At 35.4% G+C, this 12,273-nt stretch overlaps 1 protein-coding gene across 1 annotated transcript; it reads right to left on the bottom strand.

Moving 5' to 3' along the window:
• Positions 1–6: 6 nt before the first annotated feature.
• Positions 7–12,268, bottom strand: LOC107300807 (protein SCAF8-like; the record flags this gene model as incomplete). The annotated part of the gene is made up of 8 exons (XM_015830096.1): positions 7–78; positions 407–538; positions 1,044–1,158; positions 1,807–1,889; positions 3,387–3,563; positions 7,092–7,222; positions 9,491–9,647; positions 12,179–12,268. Coding segments are annotated over 8 exons (957 nt in total), but the record flags the coding sequence as incomplete, so codon positions are not given.
• Between the last annotated feature and the right edge of the window lie 5 nt (positions 12,269–12,273).

The following is a 12,273-nucleotide window of genomic DNA, read 5'->3' as shown; positions in this document are numbered from 1 at the left end:
AAGAACTGCTGGCTTCTTTTCTTCTTGCTCAAAGACTTCTTGTTCTACAATCTCCTGGGCTTCATCTATATCCATGTCCTAAATAGGGAGCAAGTGAGATGCCAACATATTGGAAAATATATTCATTCTTATCTATATTTGTTTATGGAGATTTTTTTTTCATATATTCCTGAATATATCAGTTTATATCTAGGAAAATCTTACTCAATGTATCTCGATGCACCCTTATTGTCCTCATGGACAGAGTATCCTGCTCTCCAACAAATTATATTATGACATCAAAACTAATGTTAATATTTACATTCCCAGTATATAGCCATCCATGAGATTATAGATAGGATAGTGTTTATTTTACAATTTTGAGATCCACTGAATTCATAATTTAAATAGAAATACTAAAATTTACCTGTTGTTGAACATCCATTGAATTGTCAAGCTTTGTTTCCACTTCTAAAAACTGTTGGTGACTGCTGTCTTGCGAAGGTGATGCTGAATGCTCAGAACCAAAATTTTCTTCTTGAGTTTCCTCAGGGCTGACCTGCAGTGAAGAATGTTTATTTTTTTAGCCTCAAGCTCTGTAATACATGCCTGTCTCTCTCTGTCTACCTATCTATGTACCTACCTCTCTCTCTCCCTGGCTTTCAATAACTAATATATAATTTGTATTATGGAATATGTTTGGAATTTTGGATAATATCAACAAGCAAGCAAACAAGTGTGCAAAATTCAGTCCTTTATTTCAAATCACAGTCCTGGAACTACAGAGATCCTAAGTTCAAATAGATTGTTAGGATTAGAAGTTAAAGTGCAAATATAAACAAGTGAGTATAAGCAAGTGTTATACTGAACAAAAAAAGGGGGGAGAAAAAGGAAAAGGAAGCTATAATGCTGAGGGGAATTCAAGATGGAAAAACAAATATACTTTTTAAAAAAAATTCTAAAGTAACAACATGTCGTTTCAAAAATTTAGAAACCTAAAGCCATGCGGTTAGTTTAGAAATTTAAAAAATGCAATATTTCCCAAAATAAAAAAAATAGTATACCTTTGGTGGCTGCTGATCTAGAAGCTGCTGACGAAGATGTTCTAAGTTTTGTTGCTGTAGTTGTTCAGCTAGCTGATGAAAAAGTGAATTGTTCACGGATTCAGATACAAGCGGCCTAAAAGACATAATTTAGTAGTTACCCTATTGTTTTTACAGTAACTGTATAAATATATTTAGAATTCATTAAAGAATACAACAGAACTTTGTAGAACCAGAATTTGATGTTGTCTTGAAGTATGATGAGAATAGGAAGAGACAAGAAGACAAAAGTTGATCTAATGGGAGTTTTAATGGGATTCAAACATTGTAGTAGATCATATTGCACTTTATGTGGTAGAGGGAACCCAACACACTGTGATTTTTAAACAACAGCTTATAGCTTAATATCTTGAATGAACTCAACTGTTGATTTAAGAAATTATGGTTTATCTTCAATCTCTCTCCCTTCTTCTCCCTTTCTCAGTGTAAGACAACAACTTAAGAATATTTTAGTAAGATTAAAATGTACTGGAAATCTTAAGTAGGGGAAATCTGATCTGCCTGAATTTAAAAAAAAAACTAAGCAATTTTTAAAAAAAATGATTTCCATAACTTTTCTCCATCATCAGTTAACGTCACAAATACTCCAAAACCATTTTGCATATGCGAAAAGCCCCTGGATTTGGGTAAGCAATTAGAAGTTGGACTTAACTGCAGATTTACTTTGAAAATAAATTCAAATTAAAATATAAAAAAGTGTTTCCAATCACAAATTAAGACTTACAATTGAGAAGTTGGAGTTTCCTTTTTGGGCTCTTCATTCAAATCAGTTTCTTCTCCAAAATCTCCAAATCTATCTATCAGCTTCTAGGAGCAAACAAATTATGCATTAAACAAGAAAAGCATTATTTGAAATCAAAGATTCCTATTAGATATATTTTTAATGTTTTAGATATATACATGTTAAGTGTAATAAATAAACTATAACACCCGGATACCAATATATGTACAAAATATTCTTTCTAAAACATCATCTCGCTTATATATACTGTATTACCATAGATGTAAAACAAATGCATAAATATAAAATGCAAAATATTTAATTGGGATCACATTAATTGATATACATTATCTATATGTACTCCAAAGACATGACTTGCGTTACTAAAATTAAGAATTCTAAGATAGGTTTTGATAAAAAGACAACCATGAAGCACGTAGAACTGCAAGTTTAGTGCCCAATAGAAAACCAAGAATTGCAAAAAGGACAAAAAAAAAATCACGGTAATATTGGTCAACTGACTGTGACAGAGAAAATTCATATCAGGTACTACATAAATAGAAGTATAGTTATTACTACTATTATTGTATTCATTTAGTTATGGTCAAGATAATACAGAAGCATTGACAAATACAACAAAAACAGTGTATCAGTCTCTTTAATTTTTGTCCCTTTGAGTCAGGTTTTTTTATTTATTTATTTCTGGGAACTGCCTAGGCTAGTACCTGCAGTTTTCTTGGCAAGATTTTGGAGTGGCTTGCCACTGCCTCCTTCCTAGGGCTGAGCGAGAGAATGCTTGACCTAAGTTCACCCAAGTGACTTTGTGCCTAAGGTGGAACTAGAACTCAGTTTCCTGGTTTCTAGCCTAGTGCTTTAACCACAACACCAAACTGGTTCTTGTATCAGTCATATACAGCAGCAGTTCACAACCTTTGCAGCTTGGTAGCTTGGCTGGGGTGGGAAAGGGGAACTGGGCCATGCGAGTGGCAGGCCGGTGAGAACAGTGTGTGCCCACCAGCCCGCTGCTTCTGCAAGTTGAGCTGTGCACGTGCATGCCGGCCAGCCACTCGCGCGGCCCAAATCTGAATAGGCGACGGCCCGGTAGTGGGCTACAGCCCAGGATTTAGAGACCCCTGGCATACAGCATATTAAGCTAAGACTTAAAAGAAAAAAAAGATAAAACAAACAAAACATAAAACAGTACAAAATAAAAAATAAAAAAGATAAATAAATAAAATAGAAAATTTCATAATGTTACCACTCCATGATTAGAACATCTTTTATCTTCTTATGGAAACTGCTGTAGATAAGAACTCAGCAATACTACTAGTCAGCAAGTTTTCAATCTGAGATTAGAAATGAACCTTTTTCCTTCATAACCAAGTTGATTTTTGTTAGGTACATAGGTAAATTACCACAGAAAGGGAAATGGAGTATGACTAAGGGTCTCAGGCTCATTCAGTGAATGAAATCCCACTGTACTTCCCATCTAGTACTCTAGAGAGAAAATCTCTGAAATGAATCAAACAAAAGGTTCTACACTGGGCAGGATTTAGTATAACTGTAATCTTATGAATAACTACCTTGTTAAAAGAGACACTCTGTTCTAGTGGATTGAGTGTATTGGCGGCAGCAGCAGCAGCCGTAAGTTGAGCAGTGAGAGCCTGTAGCTGAACGACGAGACCAGCATCCAGTGCTTGAAGCAATGATGGTTGTGGTTTTTGTTGTTGCATCTGCAATGTCTGTATTAACTGCTGAAGCTGAAATGGAGTTGGGAAGAAGATAGTTTTGCTATAAATAAAATCTGAAATTAAGCATAAATTCTAGCACTGCTTTGAAAGTTAGGACAAAATATCCCAAATCAAAACTTCAATTTCAAGCACATAATTCCTAATTTTAAATTTTTAAACATTTTGTAAAATATAAGCAATCTTCAATGCAGTTACAAAAGAAACTGGTGTGGACAGGGCAAAAAGCAGGGATATCATTTGCAGTAGAAATCAGCGGCCACATGTTGGATCATGGCTAGTTCTATCTAATCTAATCTAATCTAATCTAATCTAATCTAATCTAATCTAATCTAATCTAATCTAATCTAATCTAATCTAATATCTATCTATCTATCTATCTATCTATCTATCTATCTATCTATCTATCTATCTATCTATCTATCTATCTATCTATCTATCTATCTATCTATCTATCTATCTATCTATCCCTGGGCATATCCATAGTAAAACAATAACAGTGAACACCAGGGAAAGTTAAAATCATTAAAAGTTTTAATAAAACATTAAAAATTTTAAAATGCTATAACAGACCTAGCTTTCGTTGGAATCTACCAACATCATCAGGGTACAAATGACTCAATGGGAGAAAATACTTTTATACACCAGCCAATGCCTGTGCGCGACTCCTGGATCTAGTAATTGGTCCCAGCCGATCAAACGTTGTATCCGTCCTGTTCGGCTTCTCCTTACTTCTTTTACTTACTTTCTCATGGGTGTCAATCCTGCCATTACTATCTAACCCTGCAGCGAGAGAAGTCGGAGGCATCCTGCCCTCACTTACATCATCCGGCTTCTCCTTACTTCTTCTGCTTACTTTCTCATGGGTGTCAATCCTGCCATTACTATCTAACCCTGCAATGGGGGAAGACGGAGGCATCCTGCCATCACTTACATCGTTCGGCTCTACTGTCAACCCAGCTCCCCAGGATCTATTATTAACACAGTTACAAGTGTGCTCTATCTTCCCCTTTTTCATAGCTCTCAAATTGTAGCTGTGGTTGGGGCGTGCATCCCGGAGCCTGAACTCAGCCATGCCAGCTGCCTTCAAGGGTGAACACCTCCGTATTTCCTTGTCCCAGTGTTTTTTCTCCTCCTCCTTCACTGGGCATTGTCCGGGGATGGATTTAACAATAATATTTTCACCCCTTTCATTTCGTTGTATTGCCCTACGGGAGTGGACAACAGCTCACCCATAGGCCTGGGTCGTAAATCCGCAGTCTTGTTATTGTTTTCAGCTCCTTCAACGTTTCTAACCCCCAGAGAGGGATGCTTACGATCCTCCCCTTGTACATGTTGTGTCGAGGTAGCTACCATAAGAACCTCATTCTCCCCCTCCATGGGGCTCGGTTCGGATCGTAACTCAGCAGTCTTACTTTCACACCCTTTTTGTCGGGTTGTTTGTTGGGGGCACGTGACAGCACCTATCCGGCGCTGTTCGCGATCCTTCCCCTCTTGTACGTTGGCCAAATGGGTGAATCTTACGGTGGTATCAGATGTCTCCCTAGGATGCAATCGTGGTCCCGGTAAGCGGCTGCAGCAACTCACAGTCTTGGGATTAAAAGAAGTAAAAGAAGTAAGGAGAAGCCGAACAGGACGGATACAACGTTTGATCGGCTGGGAGCATACAATCATAGGGGCCAAGCTTTCGTCGGATCCTTCCGACATCCTCAGGGCACAAAGTCAATCAATGGGAAAAGCAGTTATAAATAAACCGATGCCTGCATCCGGGCCCTAGATCTCGTGACAGGGCCGTGGTAACCAATCATTGTAACATCCTCATTAACCCCTTTAGCTATCATTCTATCCTTACTTCTGCTGCCTTTCCGTNTATATATATATATATATATATATATATATATATATATATATATATATATATATATATATATATATATATATATATATATATATATATACACAGTATATATATATACACAGTATATATATATACAGTACACACACACACATATATAAAACTGAGATTTTAGTGGTCAGTTTATGCTAGTAGCTTGGAGTAAAGGGATTCCATCTAAGCTCACAGTTGAATATAGCCTATAATATGGACATAATACTTAGCTGAATCTCATTTCTTAATTGCTTTTGGAATTATTTTTTTTACTGATTTTTAAATATATATTTTTTCCAGAATGGCCAAATCTTTACTGCATTCACTGGATGAATCTTCTTCTCCTTAACAAAATTAGTTTCAAGTACAAGTTTAATGATTAAGAAAAAAAAATACTTTTTAGAATTAACAGCAAAAAAGTGTTTAGAGCACTGATTTTGGAAAGTTAAAAACAGACTAAAGGTCCAGATAGATTTGAAATTAGATTTTGTAATTAATTATAAGAATCCTTCCCAAGGGAAATTGTTGTTGTTTGGATTCCTTAGGGAAAAAACATGAAAAAAATGGGAGTTTGAAAGCTGAACACTGGAGAGGAGGCTAGAAGAAACTAAAAGTTACAATTAAAGGACAACAAAACCTGAAGTCAACTTGTTAATTCAGAATGGAGCAAAATATTTTAACACTGGATATTTTCAAGGATATTTGTGAACAATGGACTCAGAAGTGAATTTTAAGAATGTCTTGTTATCATAGAAAGATGGTGTATACATTTTACAGAGAGGAACAAGCTCTACTGGCAAGACTGAAATTGATTTGAATGTGGATTTTAAAATGACAACCTATAAGAATATGGAAAAAGATGATAAAACATATATAGAAATGAAACCCATTGAAGTATTCATAATTTAAAAAAGATATAAAAATAACAAAGAAGATAATGATTGAAATAACTTTTCTGCACTAGATTTATAAGAGAGAATTATTAAGTTTGAAGGAATTTCGGAGAAGGGATGCAGAAAAAATGAAAAGAAATCAAGTTCTAAAACACTATTTGAAGGGATTAAAAATCAAGGTTGTTAAAGTTACAGGGAAGCAATATAAAGTTGGTTTATTTGATTGGGGTTAAAACAGATACATTATTATCTCTACTAACCCTTTAATGGCCTTTTGCTGACTAGGACTGAATAAAGAGGTTTTAAGATTTTGTTTACAGTTAAAAGATAAGCTGGCATTTGTTGTATTTTAAGAGGTGATAAATTACTAAAATTGTTTATACTTGTGATGATGGGGAAGTTACTTATTTATATATTTCCCTTTCCTTTCTATTTTTCTTTCTTTTTTCCTTTTCTTCCTTTTCTATTTTTTTCTCTTTATTCTTATATTAGTTTGCATTATTTTTCATATTTTCAATGTTATCTTCAATAAATTAAAATTCTGGCATAAAAGGCATTGGGACAAGTGTTCATATTCAGTATTTATTACTCATTGATATTCATGTTATTTGCTTTAAAAACAGAAATTGCAAACATTTTAAAAATGCAAAACAAATTGAAATTAGTTTTTAACTTTTCAATAGCAATTTAAATTATATGAAGCAGAGAAGCAGAATTATGTATTTCTAGGTGGATAAAAGACCAAAATGGACTTACTACCTGTTGTCCTTGTGGACTTTGAAGGATCTGTGCTACAGCAGCAAGCGTATCTGTATTAGTTATCTGAGATACCCATGGATCAGGTAAACTTTGGATTACATTGGCTGGAGTAGCAGGAGTCACTGGAGTTCCTGAAAAGAAGACAAGCGGTTATCTTTAGATACTGTTGGAAAGAAGTAGTAAATAGCAAGAGATTAATCACATTAATTAATCCATTCTTAGCCATAGAAAATAACTGGGTGACTTTGGAAGAATCATTCTGTCTCAACCCAACCTACTTCACAGGATTTTTTAGGGAAAAACAGCAGGAGTGCTCTGTAAGCATCAGAAACTCTTGAATAAGTTGTGATATAAATAAAAGTCTCCCATCTATTCTTTATCTGAGTCCAATTCAGCTCCTCCTTTATCAATTATTCAATGCATTAATATGAATACCACTGTAACCCACAAACTCCCCATTAGCAAGACACATGAGAACAGAAAAAAAAGTGTATAACATTTAGTGCAGTAAAGTACCTTGTATCTCAACTTTGGGTGAGTAAGATGCTAGTTCAAACTACTTCCCTTCCTAAATTCAGTGAGCTTATCAAGTCTTACTTTTGGTGACCAGACAGTACGTCACAGTAAGTCCACCTACTCTTCTTGGTTGCAGGAGGTAACAGTGAACAGAAAAGCAATAAAATATAGCAGTATTCCCAGGGTGGATCAGCACTCTACATGACCCAAAGGAGATCAAAGCCCACTTCTGAAAGGCAACTTTACCTGTTTCATAATATTTTTAAGGTAGATAGCTTTATCCCAGATTCATCTTACAAATGTCTATTATTGGTACTCCTACTATTAAAGATTGCCAACATAGTCATTTTTTACACAGAATGCTGTGAAGCATGATTCTGTGTTTGCTGTGAACAATAGGATAAAGCATTATCCAAGTCATGTGTCAATTTTGGAACAGAAAAATATTTTCTCTGATTCTCTATTTATAGAAAACAAACTATTTACCTCTTCAGTTTGAGTTTGAAGCGGACCTTCAGAGCCCTGTGTACATCTTGTTTGAGCCATGTGCTGTCAGTTGGCAAGAATATTCTCTCCTGTGCTTGTTGGAATTTTGAATAACTTAAGAGTTCAAAATGTATATCTGCCTAGAAACATCTTGTTTTTATGGAATAGGTATAGATCTTCTAACTGAGAGCTCCTATCTTCCAAGCCAAGGCTAAGTTCCATATAACAAAAGTGGGTGGAATTTGTTTAATGAGTTTGAGGAGGGTAATCATCAAGATTTGGTATTCAATGTTGTCCAATATAAGGAAAAGGTGATCTAAAAGCAGTGCCTTGACTTATTCTGAAGAAATAGCAATAGCATTTAGACTTATATACCGTTTCATCATGCTTTACAGCCCCCTTTAAGCAGTTTACAAAGTCAACATATTGCCCCTAACAATCTGGGTCCTCATTTTACCGACCTCAGAAGTATGGAAGACTGAGTCAACATTGAGCAGGTGAGACTCGAACTGCTGAATTACTGGCAGTCAGTAAAAGTATCCTGCAATACTGCTTTCTAACCACTAAGCTACCACGGCTCAATGAACATAAAGTGGTTTCCTATGAGTGCAGCCCAATCATTGTTAAACCCTTCTTCAATTTGGTGAGTCTCAACATATTGCATGATAGTATGTGCTCTGGTTTCAAAATATGGGCTTGATATCAACAATTTATAACACATTATCATCATATTGTTATAAGATATTTTATATATATAAAGCTATAGTATTATTTAGAGAGCATAAGCCTGTCATTTAAATTTGCGTCTTTCATGTTGTAGAATATGCTGACCCCTAATGGCTAATGTGCAAATATGTTATTTTCCTGGAAAAATAAAGTTCTTAACAATGGCACTTTTAACTTGAAAATGATGTTGAATTTAATCATCTTCATTAGACATGTACGTATATGTCTTAACTCTCGACTCTTTTGGCTGAAATTGAACAATAGTCTATTTTTCTGCCAATAGAAATTTCACAAGCAAATATTGACCAATTTAATTATTCAGTTCATTCAAATCCTTGTAGAAAAAAATATTTTTTTCATTTCCTTCTCATGGTTATGGTGCACCTAATATATTTCAAAAGATCAGAAATAAAATATAAAAAAGCTATAAAATATAAAAAATACAGTAAGTCCCTGCCCAAAGAAACCCAGAAATCTGAGTATATGTTTATTATTCATATCAGGAAAGAATACATTTTAAGGAAAAATATATACATATCAGGAAAGAATGTAACTGAAAAAAGTAATGCAACAAAAATCAATTACTCTTGCAAATTTAAATCTTAAAAGATGTAACAAAGGGAAAGTTGCCATGGACGTAAAACAAAAGGACAATGTTGGGTTCTTGTTACCTGGTGTATTATTACTCAAAGTAGCAGTTGTCCCTGGCAAAACAGGAGTAACAACTGGAGGAGGAATTCCTGCTGCCATATCCAATAGAGGCTGAATAATTTCACTTTTGAACACATTATTCTTCTGCCACAAATTGAGCACTCTAACAATTTTACTCTAGGAAAAGAAAGAGATGACATTTTAGACTTTACATTATCAAATCCCTATTCCAAGTTAAACAGCTTTTAAAATAAAACTACTGAGACTATGTTTAATATTCCTTATCATGGTTACAAGGGTCAGGAATGTGTTGTGGATTTTAGTGCCCTTTTTATATTAGGACTGGAAATCATGAAACTTCTCCAGTTTTAGAGAATAAAAAATAAGTCTATGTCAGCGGTCCCCAACCTTTACAGCTTGGCGGCCTGGCGGGGGGGAGAGGAACTGGCCCCCACTCACAAAAGTAGAGCTCTGCGTGTGCTCCAGCCAGCCACTCACACGGCCCAGATCCAAACAGGCCACAGCCTAATAGTGGGCCGCGGCCTGGGGGTTGAGGACCCCTGGTCTATGTGACACAATTAACATATGTTCAATTTGGATTAGATTTTCTCATTTCATTCCTACAAATCCACTGAATGATTCTAGTGATTCTATTTTGAATCTAGTATATCTAGTGATTCAGATTCTGAATCTTCTAGCAGTGGCCACAAATTCTTAAAAAGTAAGAACAGAAAAGAATTCTATTATTGAAAATGAAAGGTTAATGTCTCCTTCCTCTGCAGCTACTTGTACACCTATTAAAATAGTTGGGGGTTAGGGAAGAAAAGAAATTCTACTGCCTGAGTGAATTTAGTTTATGGGTTCCTAGATTCCATCCAATGTAAATCTCTTTAGTTTAATATTCTATTTAAACTGTTATTTTAAATCCCTAAGACAGTGATGGCGAACATTTTAGAGACCGAGTGCCCAAAAACTGGCCCCCTGCCTGCAGGGCTACTCACCACCTCCAGGGCCCATCACAGATCGCCCAGGCAGTCCAGCAGCGCCATGGCGGCCACGCCCTCTGCCCACGCCCTGCAGCATCAAATGTGTGTGTTGGGGCGTGAGGGCAGAGTCTTGTCTACGCTGCCTGGCTGCCATGTCCTTGGCTGCGCTGCTCCGCGTGGGCCACACTCGGGGCAACTCTCCTCCAGGAAAGCTGCTGGTGAAGAGGGGGTCACGGGCGGAGGCAAGGCTGGGGCAATGGCATGTGTGCCCACAGAGAGGGCTCCGAGTGCCACCTCTGGCACCCGTGCCATAGGTTCGCCACCACTGCCCTAAGAACTTTAGAAACTCCTTTTCTCAATTTTATAGAGCTTAGCTCATTTATATACATAATGTATAGGCACTGTTATGCTTAATTTTATATATATTCTAGAAGAATATTATTATTGTATAACCTTGCTATGAATATATTATGCAATGTTTATTATACAATACCTGTGCAGATTAAAATCAGCATTACGTCTGCTAGAGCCAGAGTCTGTCTATGCTTTTGATTTCATTATGGGGTTCAAAAATATGGCTGACATGCTATATGTTGAAATGATAATCAAGTACCAATAAACAATTACATTCTTTTCCTTCTATAATTCACTACCCAATAAAATTATGTTCCTTTCATTTGTTCTACACATCAAAAATAGTACTAAAAATATTGGAAAATGTTGATTGATATAATCTTAATTTTTCCAAAATAAACAGACATTTGCCTGTATGAAGTACCAACCTGAAAATTAATTACTGAAAAGCAAGGAAGTTGTATTTCTCAAGGAAAACAGAATACTGCAAGTTAATAGTAGATAAATGTGTGTGTCCTTTGAAAAGAGTGAAAATGGAAAAAATTTAAAACATACAAATGACGGTAGAAAGATAGCAAGTAGTATCTGAACTGCTACAAAAAAATTGATTCTTTCCAAAACAAATAAAAATGACTGGGTTAAAGAATGTGTTTATGCCAAAAGTACTTTATTATATTGGATTGAGAATTGAATATGTCAAGGAACACATAAAAGCTGAATATAATGGGACCAGATTCCTTAGGAAGGGTATGTGGTATAACCATAAAAAGATTATCATTCAATGAGTAGTGAATTAATATGGACTGAATACAAAAGGCAGTGACCATTATGAAAATACATTGAGATGGTTTGGTCATACAGAAAGAATTAATGAGACTGAAATTGTAAAATTAATATATGTTGGATGATGTTATATAGTAAAAGAAAGGTGAAGAAAGTCATGACTATAATAAATTGATGTTCTTAAGAGAGAAATGAGAAATTTAAAAAAAATGAAAAGCAATATATGAAACATGACAAAGTACAGCAGGGCAGAACATATTGACAAACATAGTGAATGGTTTAGCTACATCTACTTTTCTTTTTTTTAATCTCATGGGGGGGTTGTTGTTTTTGGGGTTTTGTGGGGGGGTTAATATTTCCTGCTCTTTTTCAGTATTCTGCATAACTGTTTACCCCAAAAGGGAATACAGTGAGGGTCTGTGCAGTATTTTCTTCCCTACTCACAAACAGTATTATCTATTACTCAGGAACATTGTCAAGTAAAAAAAAAAGCATAAAAGTTTTGTAAACATTATATTTTTAACATAAATTGAACATTAATAAATTGTTTATTGGGGAAAGAGTGAAATGTAGAAGAATCCATACCTTATCATCCCCAGGGCAACGATATAAATTCTGGAAAGTGCTAATGATGTTATTGCTAAACCGAGGAGCAAAGACATCCTTTTCTTGTCCAAACT

Source organism: Protobothrops mucrosquamatus, unplaced genomic scaffold, assembly GCF_001527695.2.
Source record: "Protobothrops mucrosquamatus isolate PMUCROS unplaced genomic scaffold, P.Mucros_1.0 scaffold8528, whole genome shotgun sequence".
Taxonomy (NCBI): Eukaryota; Metazoa; Chordata; class Lepidosauria; order Squamata; family Viperidae; genus Protobothrops; species Protobothrops mucrosquamatus.
This window is presented reverse-complemented; position numbering and strand designations above follow the sequence as displayed.